General features: G+C 39.6%; 1 protein-coding gene, 1 non-coding gene and 1 pseudogene across 2 annotated transcripts; all 3 read right to left on the minus strand.

Moving 5' to 3' along the window:
- Positions 1 to 2274: 2274 nt before the first annotated feature.
- Positions 2275 to 2382, minus strand: LOC118636756. The gene has a single exon (XR_004960741.1). It is a non-coding gene; the product is annotated as a U6 spliceosomal RNA (small nuclear RNA).
- Positions 2383 to 3943: 1561 nt separating this feature from the next.
- MID1IP1 (MID1 interacting protein 1) lies at positions 3944 to 6226 on the minus strand. The gene is made up of 2 exons (XM_036271550.1): positions 5961 to 6226; positions 3944 to 5703 (listed from the first exon to the last, which is right to left on the minus strand). The coding sequence occupies exon 2, from the start codon at positions 5462 to 5464 to the stop codon at positions 4913 to 4915; it is 552 nt and encodes a 183-aa protein (XP_036127443.1). The 5' UTR covers positions 5465 to 5703; positions 5961 to 6226; the 3' UTR covers positions 3944 to 4912.
- A 12872-nt stretch (positions 6227 to 19098) lies between these two features.
- LOC118636184 lies at positions 19099 to 20109 on the minus strand (annotated as a pseudogene).
- Between the last annotated feature and the right edge of the window lie 729 nt (positions 20110 to 20838).

Consider the following 20838-nt stretch of genomic DNA (forward strand, 5'->3'; position numbering starts at 1 on the left):
TATTCAGAGTAACTCAAGAACAACCTTTAAATTTCCCTGAATTATTTTTGTAAAAAATTGGACTTAACCCTAAAAGGAAAACAAACAAATAAATTTAAGGTTAAATTATGTTGCTAATTAAACAATTTAGCCTTGATCAGAAACTACATAAAGTTTGAAATTTTAAAAAGACTAATAATTTTATGTGACCAATCCAATAGTCTACGCAATTAAAGTTTTCATAAGCTCCTGATCCAGATTATTTTATTTGGGGTAAATTTTTTTTATTGGGGATAAAAATTGCCTCCACAATTTTAAAGAAAACATTACTTTTGTCATTATTTGGTACAAAACTCTTTTTTCCTTTAAAATTCTCACCCAAGGATATTTTTACATTTTCAGAGAGAGAGAGAGAGACATCGATGTAAGAGAGACACATCGATTGGTTGCCACCCGCACGACCCCAACTGGGGCCCCGGATGAACCACAACTGACGTAGGTGCCCTTGTAGGAAATCGAACCCGGGACTCTTTGGTCCACAGGCCGATGCTCTAATCACTGAGCCAAACTGGCCAGGGCTGTACAAACTCTTAAAAATAAATCACACAGGTTGTAATGGTATAAATGTACTCGATGTCCCATTAAAAGATAATTACTTTTTAAAAAAAGTATATAAGATTGGAGCCCTTGATCCACCAGAACTGTGTTTAATTCGCAAACATTTGAGAACCACAAAAGAAAGGAAGACAGGGTGGGGTAGAGGGTAGAGGATAAGGGGAGACACTCTTTCTCACATGATTTTGTTCAAAAACTAAAAATAAGGGGAAATGATGAGGCATATACAACTGACAATAACTTTCATTTTTAAAAACTGTTTAGAAAAACTAGTTAGACTAGTTTTCAGGTTGATCCAAAAAATAATAATCCCAGCTGCCATGACGTGCTCTCTAACAAGTAGGTTCAGGTTCAGAGAAAGAGTAAATTAGACCAGACCACTAAGAAACACTGTGTGAATGTAAAACATGAAAAAAAAACCCAATGTGAGCAAAGTAGAAAACTGTTTTAGAGGCCAAAACAGACATTCTCAGAGGCTTTGGTGTGAAGTTTTGATGTAGAAAATTCTTATCAAATGTAAATATCTGTATGGTAATCATTTGCAATCCAAGCCTTTTCTTTTTGCCCAGTTCATCTATCTGTGCCTTCTCTCTAGTCCCAAAGTAACTCAGGAATGAGCAGTCAGATGACCAGGATGTCTGAGAGCTCTTTAGGGAAGTGCCACACTGGTTTGGAACTTTAAGTTTATTTTTATTGTTGACAATATTACATATGTCCCCTATTTACCTTGTACTTCCCCCCTCCACCTAGCCCCGCCCCACACCAAGCCTTCACCACACTATTGTCTGGGTCCATGGGCTATGCATATATGCATATAAATTTTTTTATATTTTTATATTCTCCCCTCTGAGATCTGTCAGTTTGTCCCATGCATCCATGCCTCTGGACCTGTTTTGTTCTTGTTTGTAACTTTTTAATCTATAAGGTACTTCAAGCTCCTCCAGAAAAAGACCTTCTGAAAATACAAAGTCCCTTATCAGTTTACCTAAAAAGTTAAGCAAAATTTTAAATTGCTTGAGGAGTTCTAACAGGTGAATCTGTTGGGGATTTGTCCTGTTTTGTTTCAGAAACTGATCTTGAATAAAATAGTAGTTACTATCAGTGAGATAATAATTATTAGACCTGGGAAAACTTATTGGTTCATCAAAAAAAAAAAAAAACAGTTTTTTTTTAACAGTGATCATCATTACTCCTAGGTTAGAATCAAATCACTATGTATGTATCTCCACTCTTACACAGTGTACATTTCAGAAATAAAGCTAACATTGATAACTCTTTATTTGTAGGGTTTTTTTGTTTGTTTGTTTGTTTTTTCTATCAGCATGTACTTACCTGTATTCTATATACCAGAGGAATATTCTGAAAACAACCTGCAGTTAGCATCTCATAAAATTATATTATCTGCCCAAACTGTGACGTTTTGGTTTTAATTCAGGCTCTCCTTCCAGACTTTGAGAAAGGAAATAGTTTACCTGTTTTTTCATATCTGTAATTGAAATTATGCTTTTCCCTAAAATGAACATATTGTACTGTGCTTAATATATCCCTGGAGAAGTCAAGGGGGTCAATGGAGACATGAACCAACCTTTATTTATTTTTCTTTCCAGGTCACACTTTTATTTTTACAGAAGCAGCAGCCACACAGCCACAGGGACATGAAATATTCTGGACAGTAGGCACAAAAATATGGAACACTTCATGAATTTGCGTGTCATCCTTGCTCAGGGGCCATGCTAATCTTTTCTATATCTTTCCAACCTTAGTATTATGTGCTGCTGAAGTGAGCACTGAACCAACCTTTAAATTTATTTATTTATTTTTTTATAGAGCAAGAGGGAGGGGGGAGAGAGAGAGAGATGGATGTGAGAGAGACACATCGACTGGTCACCACCCACACGACCCCAACCGGGGCCGGGGATAAACTGCAACTGAGGTATGTGTCCTTAGTGGGAACCGAACCCGGGACTCTCTGGTCTACAGGCCAATGCTCCAACCGCTGAGCCAAACCAGCCAGGGCTGAACCAACCTTTAGACAGAGCAAGAGAGAAACCTATAAAGCCCTTGAGTAGTTCCTAAAGAAACTTCGAAGTTTCAGACAAACTATATATCATCTCATTTAATTCTCACTGTAACTCCATAGAGTAAGCATTATAGTTATTATATGCCTAATTTCAAATGTGGCAACAAGCTTGGATGCTAAAATACTTGTAATTAAGAAGTAGGAACAAGAGGATTTGAACACTTTCTGGCTCCAGTCTTGGAGTTTCTATCTTGGTGGCTTCTGTAGTTTCCTTTGTTTGTATTTTTCGCTTGCAGCGATAAGCTGTATACCTTACTTTTGGGGCTGCCCAGCTTATCTTTATATTTAAAGATTGACTTTCTCTGGCAGCAGCAGGCAGGCACCTAGTCTTCACACTTCCCCATTTTTTCACTGCTGCTAAAAGCTGATAATACACTCGAACTACCCACACCAGAAAAACATTTTGCTTTAAAAAAAACCACAAAACTGCAAAGTTATATTAAATTCAAGCTCTATGAGCTTAGAGATGTCTCATAACTGCTAGTTTGAAAACTAAAGTTGATCTAATATATATTCCCCCTAAACCAATAATGAAAAAGAGCAACATATTTCACCCACCCCACCATCTTGGGAAAATATCCTAATGGTATCTAAATGTTCCCTTCCCAAGAGCCCTTCAACAGCCTTGACCAGACCTGCTGTCCATAACTGAGACTGGCTCACTGAAAAAAAACTAAAAGCATTGCAGGACACTGCCTAACAAACATTAGCACTTCACTGGAAATTAGTGAAAAAGACTAGAGCACGTTATCACACATTTAAGTATCTCTTAAGATCAACATAAAACATTCGTAAATAAAGGCCGGCAAGGTGGGTGCACTATTAGCTGGTGGTTCTTTTCTAATTCTTAACTTAGTAGACAAGAGAAATTTCCACCTTAAAGTAAGTTTTTAGGCTTCAAAACATCTCAGTTTGTGCTTAAGTTTCTTAAATACATCAAAATATTAATTGAGCACTCCAATAAGCTAGTAAATTTTGTTGAAAAATATAATGTATACCTTTCTAAATAATTTAAATATTTATGACTTTCTTGTTGAGGTATATAGGCCTACCTTGGTATTGAATTTGAAATAAAAAAGTTGGCAGTAAATTTTGTCCATAGCTGCTTCCCAAACAAATCTGAATACTTACAGAGATGATTATCCACCATATTAGGTATATCAGAAAGAAAATAAAATTTGCTAAAGAAAATCAATTAAATTTATTTTTATTTAACTGCTAAGTCATTCATTGATGGATTAAAGAGCAACAAACTTTTGTCGAGTTTCATTAACACATTTGACTTTTTTTATTTTTTAGAATATAGTCTACATCTGGATTAAAAAAGTTTTAAATAAATTTGAGACATAACAACAGTGGAACTCTTCATCATTCTATATACATCACTGATAGAACGTCAGTTGGTTCCATTTAAGACAAGTCCACTTTCTCATAATTATGTTATTATTTCCACTGACTGAGTGGCAAGCTTCGTACAAGTTGGCATAATGCCAACTTACACGCACTGGGGTGGGGGAAGGGGTGGCTTGAAAGGCATGGGTAGAGTGCCACAGGACAACTATACTGTGTAACAGAAAATCATTAATAAAGTAGTACCGGTTACCCACAGACAGTGCTGTTTGTGCGTTCATCACAATGGAATCGCCGAAGTTTCAAAGCAAGGAAGAGATTCGAAATACTTAGGAAAGGGCCAGTGTTACAAAAAGAAATAGTGCAAACAGGAAAACTGATGCAATCCTAGCAATGAGAGGCCTCCACCAGCCCAAACGCGGGGAGGCGGGAGGCCACTTCGCGCCCCGCCTTCCCCAGCGCCCAGCTCCCCTGGGCGGCGCTCCCAAGTGTGGCAACCCAGCGCCGCGCCCTGGCATGGCCCCTTCTCGGCCCTTCTCCTCCTCCTCCGGAAAGAACAGAAAAGAAACTCCAGGAAAGGCACAGGCTGAATGCAGGGCGTCAGCCCACTTCCATTCCCACCAAGGTAGAATACAGCCCCCAGTCCCCCACCGTCCCACGTAATGAAAGGAGGTCCTTGAGCAACCTCCCTCTCTCGCCACCACTTCTCTTCTCCTAAAAGAGGCCCCCTCCTTCATGTAGCCCTGTCGCACACCCTTCATGTACTCAGCCCCCCAACTTTGCAGTTGGCCCATTGCGCCCTACAAACCAGAAAGAAAACAGCTTTGAGAAAAAAGAGGGTGAGAGATGGGGCCGGGAAGGGTGCTGGGCAGCCGCGGGCGTCCTTCCTCAGTGGCCCCAATTGCTAAAGCCGATTTCCTGCTTGTATCTGTTGGTGAGGATGTTGGCTTTGCGCGTCAGTTTGGAGAGCACAGTGTGCAGCCCGCGAAGATGGTAGTGAAACTGCTGTTCCAGGTCCTCCTCTCCGGCGTCTGCGCCCTCCAAGTGGCTCAGGTCCACCAGGATGTCCTTGGACTTCCAGGTGCTGCCCTCCTCGCTCCCCGCCGGCGATGGCTGCTGGTGCAGGACCCCCCACTCGATGTCGTTGCGGATGGACTTGAGCAGCATGTAGTGGCTGTACATGTCCCGGGAGGGCGCGAAAAAGCTGCTGTTGGCGCTGCCCGCGCCAGCGGCCGAGGGCGTGCGCTCCTCCAGACAGCCGCCACTGCCGCCTACCTCCACGCTGACATCGTTATCTAGCCCGGGCTCGGCCAGGGGCACGTCGCGCAGCAGGCTGGGCACCATCACCGTCTGGTCCATGTTGTTCACGGCGCCAATGAAGCGGTTCATGGCGTTAAAGAGCGAGTGCTTCTGGTTGTAGGTGTCGCAAATTTGCATCATGGTGGCCGCGCGGACGCCGAAGCACAGGGGCACGGGAGGGCCGGCTGAGGCGAGGGTGTGCCCGCCTTCACGAGCTCTTGGAAACCCGCGTCGGGGGCCTGGCTATAGCCGGAGCGGCGGGATTCCCGGCTCCTCCTCCGCCCTCTCACAGCCCGGCCCTGCGGGATGCGCGGCTTCTCCGGGTTTTGGCGTCCGGAAGCTCGCGATGGCGGCGCGCGGTCCGTGGGTCGAGCCCTGACCTGGTTGGGAGAGGGGGTACGAGAGATTATTCACCCCGCCAGGGAGCCCGGCGTCCTCGCCCGCGATCACGTCCCTCCACAATTACTGCTCCTCTAGGACTGCGCCCGAGTGGCTCCCCGTAGCCGGGCGGTCCCACCTCCTCGCCAGCCGAGGGCCGCGGAAAGAAGGAAGGGGCACTCCCCACCCCGTCTTCCTCCGAAAAGCCAAGTCCAAGCACCCGCGTAGACTGGGGCAGAGATGGGGCGGGGGCACCCACCTCCTCTTTCTCCTCGAGGTCTCCTGCTGCTGAGTAGCTCAGCCTTCTCGCTGCTGGTGGCCACTGCTTGTGGGCGCCGCTGTGGTCAGTGATCGGACTGTGACTGCGGGCTGTGGTGGTGTCAGCCCCCTACCCATCCCAGGTGCTCAATTTATAGAGCCCCGAAAAGGTGTCGCCGGCTCTCAGGGCCACCCCCGGTGTCTCCTCCTCCCGCCTCCTGGCAGCGCTGAGATAAAAGTCCTGAGCCAGGATGACCGGGAGTAACACTCTGCTGGTCCTTTCTACAGCGGGGGCGGGGCGCGCCGGGCCAACTCCGCCTCTCGCCTGATACCGGGGTGGAGGGAGGGCGCAGTGGCGGGGCAAGGCTGGAACAGCCGCACCCCACCAGCGCTAGAGCCGAGCAGGCCAGTGGGGGAGGGCCCGGCACTGCGCGGGTAAAGAAAGCACCGGAGTCAGGACCGCCTAGAAGGCGGCTGGCAAGCCAGGGTTGGGTGGGCCTTTCTTGCTCTCCCGGGGTGGGATAACTGAAATACACGCACTTTGGTTGCAAAGTGAGTCCCTCAGTCCCACATCAATAGTGGCTGCAGCCCGGAAACTACTGTCCCGGTTTATTATTAGCTCTTGGGGGATAAGAAGCCCCAGCAGCCGCAACTCTGTCCCGGGACTCTTACGTAAGAAGGGTGGCTGGGCATGTCGAGTGCACGTGGACTCTTAGTGCTTCCGCTGTGGCCCTGGCCTTGGCCAGCTGCTGGGGGAGGGGAGCCTCCTAGTGAGGTCTCTCCTGGTCATAGTTGCTGCCTGGAATGAAGAGTGACCCATAATCGGATCTGCACATCTTTCTTCAAAAGATCAAACATGGCAATGTGAAGAAGTAACTAAATTCCTGACTTTTGTCCAAGCCCTGCTATTCTGTGATGCTGGAGAGTCCCACCCAGTGCGAAGAGCCAGGAAAAGGTGACAGTAGTTAGGCCTGGTGTTGGATCTTTCATCGTTTAACAGAAAAGTAGGAAGGTGTCTAATATATTGAGGGGGAGCTGTTGAAATGCTCCTTTCCAAAGATAGTTCTTAAAACGAAAGATCATTTAATAGGGCATTAATAAGCTATGTACCAAATCGCTGGATTTAACTTGTAAGAGCCTTGCGCCTTAAATTTCACAATGAGATTCCAAACCATAGCCTGTTTTCATTTTTATTTCTGTTTTATCATCTCACTTCCCTTGCTATGTGCTTCATCTGACAGTCTTCTCCAACAGTCCTACAAATAATTCAACAAGACTCAAGTTTCTAATTTTAAATAATTTTTCTCTAAAACCTTCCAGGAGTGCTTTTAGTACAGGGTTTCCTTGCAGAACAAAGTGTCAAAAGCAAAGAGCACATAATGAAGTTTATTTTGTCCTCTCTTTCTTTCATCTTGCAATCCATATTTACGTGGTTTTTTTTTCCATGACAAACCATCTTCCTAATTGTCTTTTGAATGAAAATCTGACTTGATGCAACAAAGACTCAATTTTTGACAATAGGACACAAGTCAGTGACACCTGGAGAAGAAGCCCAGTTTGGAGACGCCAGCCCCCCTTTCCCCCTACATGGCTTATTAGCACCGGATTATAGCCCATGTGTTCTTCCCTATAAAGTTGGGATAATATAATCTGCTCAGCCTATCTATCATTTGGATCAATGAAAAGAAAAATTGAAAGCAAAAAGCACTATATAAATTTAAAGCATTAAAATAATCTCACCCTCCCTCTTTGCACATGTGGAGACAAACTTTTTCAGCCTCAGTTTACTTAACAATACAATGTAGCTCTTCCCATGGCCTGTGCCAAATTTTGGATGAAGATAATGGATTTTTAAAATATGTAAATTGCAAAGCACTTTAAAATGATTATTTGTACTTGCTATAGGGCCTCATCATAGCCTAGAGGTATTTATGGGAAAAATCACAAAACTGTAAAATGTGGGAAAAGTCTATGATGAGTATGAGTCTCAGACACCACCACCCTCCCCCTCCCCCCCCCCCCATTGCTTAGGCAGCAAGAGAGTACAAAATACTACAGGTTGATTTTAAATCCTTATGTCCAATGAGACACATAACATTGCAAGAGAAAAACACATATTGTTGCCAGTAGCTGAACCTCTCATTAATTAAAACACATTTTCTCCCCAATGACAGACCCTGTTGATATTTTAAGTACCTATGCTTCTGAATGAAAACTTGGTATTCAGATATGAGTAATGAAATGTCAGAATCCTGCCCTTTTTCTTCTCAGTTCCAACAAAGTGTGACAATAACTCACAGAAAACGGAAATCAAAGTGATCTAGAAAAGAGATTCCAGAAAAAAAAAATCCCAGCTAGGGAGAAAGCCCCCATCGCCTTCTTTTTTAGCCTCCAACTCTTTCCTAATCTATTTCTTTTCTTCCTCTTGTCTCCGGGTCACTAATGCCCCACCGTTGTTCTTTCACAGTTCTTAACACTATAAGGGAAAGATGGCTCATGCACTTGCCTACAAAACTTCCCAAAACGTGCCTCCTCAGCTCCCCCGGGGCTAACTCCGGAATGGAAAGGTCCCGGGACCAGAACTGCAGGACCCTTGGAATCACCCCATCACCGCCCCTCTGGCTTCAGCCAATCAGGTGCTGTCAGACAACGTTATGCAAATAAGCCTTCGCGACTCAGCCATTCAGGAGCCTGGGCTCCCCCCCTCCCCACACGGGTGTCCTCTTTCACCTCAGCCTGGCGGAACTGGCCGCCGCGTCACTGGCAACCGGCGCGCAGCCAATTTTCCCCTACAAGAGGCTTCTAAAAATAAAAAATAAAAATAAAGAAAAAGAAATGATTCCTTGGAGTCACTTAGAAGGGAAGCAAGCGGGAGTGCCCTGGGTGGACTGGAGGTGGGCAGCTTGTCTTGTTGCCCCAGGCACTTTCCCAATTACCATCCAAAATAGGCTGGAGATACTAAGCAACCTTCCCAACCTTCTTTTGCCTCCTGAAAACAGAGGAAGTCCTGCGTTGAACAAACAACTTCTGGGTGCTTGTAGTAGGCCAGCAGGCTCAAGGCTGGGTCTCCACTTCCTTCTCAATATGTTAAATTCTCAGTAAAAGACTTGTCCGATTGGCGCCCTCCCCACTTACTTGTCCACAGCTCCAATTCTGGGAGCTCTTAAATTCCGGTTCTTAATTCCGGCTTTACTGTCTTACTTCAGCAACTAGGAAATCATGATTTGCTGGCCCATCTCCCAAAAAGTATCCGCAAATTATCCCTTATACTGTGTCCTTTGGATAGTTCAGTTTGGGGAAAGATGACATTTTAAATGACCAGAAGTTCATAAAGTAGAGAGCAAGCGTAAACTGGTCAAAGACAGACTGAAGAAATAAGAGGTTTGTTCTAAGGCTGGAGGGAAGGTGATATAATTGCAAGGCTAGAAACCAGCCCAACCAAAATAGTGGAGCTTCTGGATTACTTTGAGGCAGAGTTTAGAAGAAACCACTTCATGCAAAGTGACCTATGACACAGACTGTTTTGTTGAAGGCCATGTAGTCCAACCACCCAGTTATGCTGAAATCACTCACAACATCCTCACCAAGTGCTCACCCTGGCCCACATTCTTGTAATTTCCATTCCCCATTATTAGGTCTCCCTTCTTAGAGCCCTCAAGGAGGCCTTGCAGCACACCATCAGATATTTGAAGGTAGATACCATGTCCTTTGAATCCACTATTCTTCAAGCCAGTTATCCCCAGTTTCTGCCACAGTCCTTCATGTCCTCATTGGAGTTGCTCATCCATCAGAGTCACTGTCTTTGGAAGTAGCTCCAGTTTGCATGCAAGTGTGGCACCTGGAATTCATTCCAAGCACCATCTTTTCTAAGACAAAATGGAGTGGCATGGTCACCAATTTTACTGTAAATGGTGACTTTTCTAGGTCATATTTATTGCACACAAGTGCTTGGAACGTAGACACATTAACACATTTTAAGTTCACAACAACCTTGAGAAGAAAGTCAGGCTTAGAGAGTTTAAGAGGCCAAAGTAAGAGAATTGGGATTTGACCTAGTTTCCTGATGCTAGAACCAAGTTTCCTTCTACAACCCAACAAATATTTATTCTTACAATGCTGCCTAATATTTAATGAACTTCTTTTAACAGCTATATCCATATGCTGCTTGTTAACAAAATTTTGTATATCCTGTCTATGAGCAGGGAAAAACATTTTGGACCAAAGTACAGAACTTTATATTTGTCTTACTTAAACTTTATCTTATTAGTTTTGGCCCATTACTCCAGCCTGTTCCAATATTTAGGTTCTATTTCTGTAATCTAATGCATTTGGATCTTATCCAGATATTTGATAACTATTATATATATTCATCCAAGTTATTGATAATAGGTAAAATGTAGCACTGAGCAAAGGGCAAAATGCTGTAGAATATTTGGAGTGTTCCTTCAGCTTGATATCAGGCTATTAATTAACACCTTTTGGCATATGTTGTTTCAGCCAGCTGTGAATCATATTAATTATATAATCATCTAGCCTATATTTTTCTTCTTGACCACAGAATATTATGAGAGACCTTGCTAAGTACCTTGCTAAAGTCCCATGTTAATGGCTAGTTTTCCTCTGATAGAGTCAGGAAGCAGGGCATTTGTGTCATCTGCCACAGAAGAACCACTGTCACATGATTTTTTAAAATACAGAAGTAGCATCATGATATTTTGTGTTAAAATTGGGGGGATTAATATCATTTTAATTGTCATTTCAGGAAACAACTTCATGAAGATTTAGTTGGGAGAAGATAGACAGGAAGATGTAAAAACCTAAAACATGGCAGTAACGAGTCTAATGGCCTGAAACCTTAAGCTTTCAGGTTCTGGCATGTCTAAATATGTTAGAGTTAACATTTTTTCACGATCTCATCTAAAAACCAAAAAACCTCTTTAGCCTCAAATTCAGGAGGAGTAGTGCACAGGAATGTTGAGAATACTAAAAAGTACTTTGTGTTATGTTCTCAGCATTTCTACATCTTTGGGAACTCTATAGAGAAAATAATGCATTTAGTTCAGTATAGTAGATAAGTAAAGTACAAAAGTCAGGTTTGCTTACCTACCATATAGGAGCGTCTCAATTTTATTATTCCTGAATCTCTTAGAATTCCAGGACCTTCCTGCATAATTAGCATAGAAGGAACAAACAAGGGAGTATCATTCAGAGGTAGAGCATAGAAGGAATGATGAGAGTGTTCTTCCCTCACTCTGTCCTGTTTTCATTTGTCAATTTGGTTAGTTTGAATTCTGAAATTAGATGAAAAGTTTACAAATTATAATACTAAATTAACATAAGAAGAAAAATATTTCATATGTTCAAGTCCTAACTTAAGTTTTGTGTGTGTGTATGTGTGTGTGTGTATTGTTTTACATAAAACTGCATCTATATTCTATTTTATCATTATATATGTAAACAAATATAATATATATTTTATATACAATTTTTGAAGCTATAATAAGTACTTTATTATCTGATAGAAAAGTTCAATTGTTTAATAACATAATTTACACTTTTAATAGAGAAAATTGGACCTAGATAATATGCACTGGAATGAGAAGAATTCACCTACACCATATTAGGTCTGGACAGAGTACTCAGGCTAATCTCACAATCATGAGCAAGATAAAAAAGAATATTATAACAAACTAAAGCCCAAATAAAGATAATATACAAAAGATATAAATCTGGAAGCAAATACAACCCACAAGCTCTTTCAACTACAGAAAACCTTAGTAAGAATAGAAAAAATAATGAACTATTAGGAAGATTATAAACAAGAAATTGCATATTTTTATTGCAGTCGACAACCAAATTTGTTTGTTCAAACAAAATTTGAACAAAAGACCAACCACTACAGAGTTAATAAATGAACTACAAACAAAAAGCATTACAGAAAGTAAAATTACTGGCATGCACTAAAGGGTTCAGGTAATCAGAGAGAAAAGACACAAAGAGTTAAAGAAAATTGGAAGCATATGTTGAATATACAGGACAAAGATAACACAAAATACACATAATTGATGTTATTGAGGTAAAGATCTCAACATTGAAACAGAAAAAATTTCAGATATATAAAAATGTTTCCTTGATAAAACACATCCATCTGCTGGTTTAATAAGCACACTGTGTACTGGGTAAATTTATTCAGGAAAGTTGACATTGAATATCAAGCAATTTATATATTTTTTTTACTTCAAGGAAAAAGAAAAAAAGTCTTCAAGCATCCAAGCAAGGAAAGAACTTACCAAAAAAGTTGGTGGTAACAGCTGAGGGTAGAATCAAGCTAGTTTTACAGAATAATTCAATTACAGGAGTCTATGGAACTATAAGAAAGAATATGTGACTTAAGAGTATTATATCACTCAAGTAAAAAAAAAAAAAAACATTCAGACAATCTCAAACATGAGCTCAGGGGTTTACTTGAAACAAAAATTTTCAGTGATAAAATTCATCCAAGAAAAAAAATCAATCAAAATAAAGAACTCAGGAAAAGAGAAATCTTGAAGAAGAGATCCATGGTGAACTTGAATCCATTTAAGTATAGAAATAAGATTAAACAGTGTGGGTACTATGGTTGTAGAGCAGAATGAATATTTTAAACACTGACAATGTAAAAACAATGCAAACAACAAAATTGGTAGATGGGGGAATGAAGAGTAGCAGAGCTAATCGACTTTTATTGCAGTCTACAATCAAATTGTGCCATTTAAAAAATGAAGACACCAACATCTTAATACTTTTAAAAAATATTTTTTCTCAACTTAGGAAATACACACACACACACACACACACACACACACACATAATATATTTTAGGAACTAATATATTCTGTAACAAAGAATCTTTTCCCAAAGTTCAATATTACCTTTAGTGTTACTTCAGTTACTATTCAAAGTGAAATTAATTTTAACATTTTATTTGATTTAGTATGTATAGTAATGTTCTATTTCTTCATCTGAGTGCTAGGTTCTAGTTATACAAGTGTGTTCAAGTTGTGAACATTTCTTAAACTGACATTCATTTTTGAACATTCTTCTTTATATATGTTAGACTTGAATTCATTTTTTTAATATTCCTTTAATATAAAATTCTCTGAGAGAGAGAGAGTCAACAGTCTGACCTGGTGATCTGGGTTTGGAATTAAATGCTCTCAGTATTGTTTTGGTAAAGCATTTGTGAACCCAAATATTAAGCGGGAGTAGAAAAGCAGTAAGCTCTTTGAACTTTGCTTTGGGCCCTTCTGGCTGAAACTACTGTTCTTGCTTTCTGCTCTAAGCCTTGGTCTTGAGCAGATGGTATTCTCATAGACAATTACATTAAAACAGTATTTTTTCTATAAACCCCCTAAATACCATTTCTAAAAGTACATTTGCACATTACATTTATAAATGGGAACCTGTCTCTGTTATACTATTCTTTGTTATTTGTTTTGCAGATCATTTGAAATATCTGGCAGCCTGATATCTGCTATTCTTTCTGTGAAGTCTGCACTTACTGAACCCTAAAGATAGAATAATTAATGTTAATGGATTTCTAAGAGTCTCCTTTGCAGTCATCTATACCCTGAACGTGGCCACTATAGATATATTATTTATTTATAATATATATACTGTTTAGTGCCCCACTGTGCAAAGATTATCTTTCCCAGTTTGCCTGCAAAAATTGAATTTTAGATTGGCATTTGTTTTAAGCAGTCCAAAATCCAAGTGGGGCACATGGTCAATTTCCTTTTTTCCTAAACGATTTCACAATTAGTAGAAATTTGGAAATAAATTAATGTGTACACCACTATCAGCACCTTGAACTTTGTTATAATAGTCATTTTCTTCCTGAAAAAATATTTTAAAAAGGAAACATATGTTTTCCAACTTTAAGACAAAGAATGTCTTGTGTAATTTCATTTTGGGCAAAGAGGGTGATTACCTTGGCTGTAAGTATAACATTTTTGTTTGTGGCGTAGAGTTCAGTCAGCAATATCTATCATAAATATTTATTTTTGACTATACAGCATAGATAGAAATGACTTCCGTGGTTCCTATTAGCAGGACTCAAATATCATTCCAATCCTGATTTGAACCATTAACAAATATAAGTGGGAATGCTGAGGTGATTTACACAGTAATTAGATTTGAGGTTTTAGAAAGAACAACCTTGATTTACTTAAAAATTTGTAAGAGAAAAAAATGAACATGGATAGGTGTTAAAACATCTCTCTCTCTCTCTTTTAATCTCCTTCATTAGAAGATTATCTAAATCACTGGGCTTTGGATTCAGAACCCAGAATATTCCAAATTGAAGGTTCTTGGGGGTCTATGAAATATTAAATTTAAAAATTCGAAGTTAGAGTTTAGTGTTTGTTCATTCAATCCGATTGTTTAATTTAGTTTCAGACAGCACATTCAGCTTCGTTAGAACCAGGCTGTCACAAATGGGATGCCTTTAAGAATGGCCAGTTCAGCTGCTTTTGTAAATGTTTTTCTTGCCCTCCTATAGGAAACATGCCTGTCGTACTTCCAACCAATTGGTTCAAGAACTTCACACTTCTTTATAACATTTGTAATTCCTTCATGGCTGGAAAATAGAGTACTTGGGTTATTACTACCTAATGTCATGTTTGTTCAGAAGTCTATTTTTTATTTATTCAAGCATAAGGTATTAATTTGCTTTTCTTGTAGAACACAACCCTCTACCTATCTTTCAGACAGAACACTCTCCTTCTCCTCCCTTCTCCTCCTCTCTGCAATCAAAAATAGCAGAAATTGAAATGGGAGGAATTCTTAATAGGAGTATAATGCACTCTCAAGTCCCTCGCTATTTTAGAATTGTGGACAAAAAGTGGGGCCTTACACTAAACCTGACAAGCTCAGGTGGGGCGTGGGGGGTTGGGGCTGCAGGGTGGTCTTACAAACTCAGAGACCTAAAGCAACCACAAAGAATGGTCTGAAATTAAAACTTTCTCGATAAAAGAGCATCATGGCCTGTAGCCATGTCCTAAACCCTAACTTTCTTGACAAAGGTCAATTTTTACTTGAACTCAGCCGGTCTATTGCCTTTTTGCATCTAAGATAACATACCTCTGGAATGTCAGGGTAATTTCCTTTCTCCAGACCCCGCAGGGCACAGTCTCCCACCAGAGCAGGAGACCACAGAGCCCCTCCTTGTTATTGTTAGTTAACTATCCTATACCCACTTATATGTAAAAGAAGTATGTGTCTATTTGTTTTACTTTTTATCCAATCCCAGAGATTTTCCCAGTTTTGCTTTTTCCTGCCTCCCTAATCTAGCACCAGTGGATTTCATGTAACCCCTTTATGCCTCCTCCTTTTACTGTAATGTATAAAATAAGGTGCAAAACTGTTCTCTGGAGTATTTTCTCAATCTGTTGAGATTTTGCTTCTCGGCAATTGTCATCCATTTAGTTCAAATAAACTCATAAAAATTATCTACAGGTTTAAACGTTTTTTACTTTGACAAAATCCTTCTTTAATCCACTCACAAAAGTAAGATGTTCACCTACAATATACTGTATGAGGTGATATAATAAATTAACAAAACAAAACAAAAAGTAAACCTACACATTAAAAAGTAAGTGATTAATTCTAAAATTATGATTGGATTCTTTAAAAGGTAATAGAAACATCCAAGTAAATTTGTGTTATAATAAAAAAAATTCAGTAGAAATAAGTTTTTTCTAACATTCTATTTACTTGAGAGGGTGGAGGTGGCAGACTACATAGTGTAAAGAAAAGAGCAAAGTTCTGGAGTCAGACCTGTCCCTCTCCCCACCCCCACACCTCCACTCCCATCAGGTGTAAATCACTTCTCAGCCATTTCCTAGCTTGTGAGCTCAGAGAAGACCCATACTCTCTGTAAGCCTCAATATCCTTACCTTGTAGAGTTAATAGAAGTATTGAAGATGAGGTGTGCACTTCATAGAATATCAAGCATATGGTAAGCAGTAAATATGTCACCTGGCTTGATATATTTTCACTGTATGTTCTACTAGTCTATATCATGATGCTGTACATGAGAATTGTGAATAACAATAAATACCTATATGTTTTCATAGCTCATCTATTTTTTGTAAAGTGAAGCATTGTTTGGGGACCTCGAACATTTTCCACTTGCAAGATTTTGGAATACATGATGTTTCCTTCCTTCCTTCCTTCCTTCCTTCCTTCCTTCCTTCCTTCCTTCCTTCCTTCCTTCCTTCCTTCCTTCTTTCCTTTCTTCCATTTTTTCTTGTCAAGTCTTTCACTATGCTTTCTGTTAGTACGCATTCTTAAAACAACAAATTCCTAATCATATATAATGTGAACATTTACAATACTCATGGTTTCAATCTCAAATGGTATAGCTGAGAAAAGAAAAGTAGTATTTGAATAAAAGCAATCTTTTAGAGAGAAATCATAAGTTAAAGGAGGGGCGGAAGTTAGTCATACAGATATTTAGGGGAAAATTAGGCCAGGTGGAAGGAACAGCCAATGCAAAGGCCCTGAGGCAGAAACTTGAGTATTCAAGGAATGGCAAATAGACCAATGTGGCAGGAGCAGATAGAGTGATGAAGAGTGTTAGGTAATAAGATGAGAGAGACAATGGAGTCAGATCACATAGGGATTTGTAAACTATTTTAAAGACTTTAGCTTTTACTGTAGGAAGAGGTGTTATTGGAGTGTTTGAGCAAAAGCATGACATGATTTGATTTACATATAAAAGGAGACCTGTATTATTCTCTGGGTTGAGAATAGTCTCTAGAGGAGCAAGGGTGGAAGCTAGATGAGTAGTAAGGAAGCCACTGAAATAATCCAGGAGAGAGATGAAAGTGTCTTAGATAAAAGTGGCAGTGGTGAGAAGTGGTTGTGTTCTAAGTATATTTTAAAGGTTAAGTTAGTAAAATTTGCTGATGGATTGCATTTAGGTGCGAAAGAAAGAAGATAATCAAGGAAGATATGTTTTTTATCTAAGCAACCAAAAAGAAAGAGCTAACACAGAAATGGGAAAGACTGATGGTGTAGCATGTTTGAGTGAGAAGATTAAGAATTCAGTTTTAAACATGGTAATATGGAGATAGCTATTAGACATTAAATAGAGACACTGCATAACGTGGTCAGATATGAATTTGAATGATAGTATTTTTAAAGTGCTGCCCCAAATTCTAGTTTTCATGAATGCAGTGGATCAAAAAGGGTTTGATCATAAAAATCGACCACCAATAATACATATTCCTGGGCCCCTCACCAGCCACACCATCTCTCTCTTCCACTTAATAGCCTACCTTACCCAGAGTTATCTACTGTCTCTGTCACCTCCTATTCATTCTTTAGCCTCCTCTAATATGGCTTCCAGAGTTATCACTCCAAAAATTGCTTTTGCTGATGCTACTAGTCACTGTCCATGGTGCAAATCTATTTTTCAGTTCTCATTATTACTTGAGGTTGTCAACATTTGAGGGTGTTGACCACATGCTCATTGAAATATGCTCTTTTCTCAGCTTCCATATTTTTCTCTTTTCAAGTTCCTAAGGGCTCTCTCTTAAACCTTGTTCTTTTCTCACATTATACTTTTGCTCTGATCAGTATCATCTATTCATGGTATCAAATATCATCCATATGTGGTTGAATAAAAAATATGTGTCTCTTAGCCTCTGATCTATATATTCACTCTATTTCTTCACATTGATGCCTCCCAGGCATCTGAAACTCAGCATATTCAAAACTATATTTTCACCCATGCCAAACTTGCTTCCCTTAAGTATCACCTTTCTCATGAAATAACACCACTATCCAGCCAGTTGGTTCCAATACTTATGCCAGAAACTTGGAAGTCATCCTTGACATCTCTCTCCTTCATCCCTCCTATTCAATTAGTCACAAAGTCCTAAACATATCTCAAATCTGTCACCTTCAACTTCTTTGTCTTTGTCTAGTATCCTCTTCTAATTTTGTGTATGGTACGCTCATATTTGTATGTCACATCTCAACTCAGAGAGATCTTCTCTAATCCCCCAATCTAAGACACATCTCCATTGGTTACTCCACATCCAGGCTCTGTGGAGCTGCTCCTCTGAGCACTTGGACTCCAACAGCAGCTGGGAAAAACCTTTCTTCAAAGGGCCTTGTCTCTGATCTCTTTGATTTTAGTACTGGCAACCTCTTCCTTTTTGTTTGCCCAGTGCTGTGAGTGGTAGCTGCTTCTTACAGCTATTATCTCTACATTGCCTCAATTTTGCCTTTTCATAAGTTCAGCCCTCAACTGTTATCTGTGTAATTAAATCTTCATACTAAAATCTCTCTATTAAAATAACTAGGGTGGTTGCTGTTTTCTTGGATGAGCCCTTACTAAGAAACAAACAAACAAACAAAAAACAACTCTGGTTATTAGTCCATTTGGGTTCTTATAATCTCTTTTCATTTTGTATTTTTTTATCTTCCTGGAAAATTATCCGTTTCATCCACAGAGTTGTGCCAAATATTTTTTCTAGTTCTTTTCAGTTTCTCTGTTTCTTGATGTTAATCCTAATGTCATCTGTAGATGTTTGTGTTTGCTCTTATATTTGCCCTTTTTTCATGCTTAGGCCATCTAGTTGGTTTTTTTTTTTTTTTTATTTGTTTCTTTGTTTCTTTTTGTCCTCCTTCTGGAGAAACAACTGCTCTTAAAATTATTTATGTATTCTATCATTTTTCTAATTTACTATATTTTTTACTTATCTTATGAATTCCTTTTTTTTTTTTTTTTTTTTTTACATTCCTTGGTTGTTTTTTGCTGTTTTTTAAAAAACTTATTAGGTTAATTATTTAATTTATTTGTTTGTATCTTTTCTATTTAGTAGTGAAAGTGTTTAAGGGTATGGATTTTTCTCTGATTGCTGCCTTAGTTCTTTTTTTTTTTTTTTCACACTACAATAGTTAATTTTATTTATTCAAGGACTCATACTGCAAGCATTAACCCCAGCATGGGTTTTGATTCTGTGAGCCCAGATTCACATATTTAGGAAAAGAGAAGCAAACTGTGACCCTTGTACATGGGTAGAAACTAAAGGCTCATGGTTAATCACACTGTAGTTTCTGAATTTCTACAGCCTGGGAGCCTGAAGTCACAGGTCTTTGAGGTCCTTCTGGATGCTCCACAGGGTATCTGCACTCTTCTTGAGTTGAGCAACCTCATCATCCTTCAGTTTCTGGTTGATAACACTGGTTAATCCCCAAGCATTCAAGATACATGGAAGGCTCAGGAAGACTTCATTCTCAATGCCATATATCCCCTTCACCATTGTTGACAATGGATGAATCCTGGATAAATTTTTCAACGTGGATTCAATGAGATCAGCCACACTTAATCCAATAGCCCAGCTGGTGTATCCTTTTAGCTTGATGACTTCATAGGCACTTTCAATCACCATCTTGTGCACTTCCTTCCAGTTCTCACTGTCATTGTCCATCCCCATTTCTGGATTCAGTTGCTGCAGAGAAATGCCAGCCACTTTCACGCCACTCCACATGGCTACACTTGAGTCGCCATGTTCTCCCCAAATCCATCCATGGCAGCTGCTGGAATGAGTGCCAAGTTTTTCAGACATAAGATAGTGAAATCTAGCAGAATCCAGATTACATCCACTTCCAATCACACGGTGCTTTGGGTAATCCACTTAGTTTCCAGGTAACATACTTGAGAATATCCACTGGGTTAGAAACCATGATTATGATGCAATCAGGACTGTACTTGATGATCTGAGGAATAATGAATTTGAAGACATTAACATTCCTCTGCACCAGGTTGAGACGACTCTCCCCCTCTTTCTGGCAAATTCCTGCAATTACCACCACAATCTTAGAGTTGGCGGTCACAGAGTAATCTTTATCGGCTAAAATTTTAGGTGTCTGAAGAAATAAGCTCCCAAGCTGCAGATCCATCATTTCTCCTTGGAGTTTATCTTCCACAACATCCACAAGAGCAAGCTCATCAGCCAGAGACTTTCCCAGAATGTTGATGGCACACGCCATGCCAATTGTCCAACACTCAGGACAGTAATCTTATTGTTTGGGATTCCTGCCTTTTCTTCTGCAACCGGTGCAATCAGTTTTTCCTTAAGAGTTGCCATTGTACACAGGGGAGAGAAGGCTTTCCTGAGTGTAGTAAGAGTGGCGCCAAGAAGACAAGTCTGCTGCGTGCTTCTGCTTTAGTTCTTTTAATTATTTTTCTTTAGATAGCTCCTATTTTTTTTTTGTAATCCTCATGTGAGAATATTTTTTTAGATAGAGTGGGAGGGAGAAAGGGAGAGAGAGAGAGAGAGAGAGAGAGAGAGAGAGAGAGAGAGAGAGACATAACATTGATTGTTACCTCCCACAGGACCCCAACTGGGGTTGGGAATCTAACCTGAAACCCAGGTACGTGCCCTTGACCAGAAATTCAACTCCAGACTCTTTGGTCCATGGGCTGAAACACTAACCACTGAGCAAAACCAGCCAAGGCCAGATAGAACCTATTTTTTACTTTGATATCTTCTTTGGCCCAAGAGTTGTTTGAGAGTTTTAAGAGTTCTATATAATTAAGTTATTTTAATTTCTATTCTTATTAGTAACCTAGATTTCATTATTTAGGATCAATGAATATAATCTACTTTCTACTTTTAGTAATTTATTATAGTTTTCTTTGCTTATGCTTTATTTCTGACTTCTTTATTGATTCTAAGACACATTTTGATGTCTCTGAAATGAGGAATTGTATAAACAATGAATGGTATCTTACAGTTATAATTGGCAGCATTTTTACCTTCATAGTAGAACATAAAATAACATTAGACTTTATAATCTGATGGCATCTTAACTTTGATGAA

This window comes from Molossus molossus, unplaced genomic scaffold (assembly GCF_014108415.1).
Source record: "Molossus molossus isolate mMolMol1 unplaced genomic scaffold, mMolMol1.p scaffold_m16_p_2, whole genome shotgun sequence".
In the NCBI taxonomy this organism is placed as follows: Eukaryota; Metazoa; Chordata; class Mammalia; order Chiroptera; family Molossidae; genus Molossus; species Molossus molossus.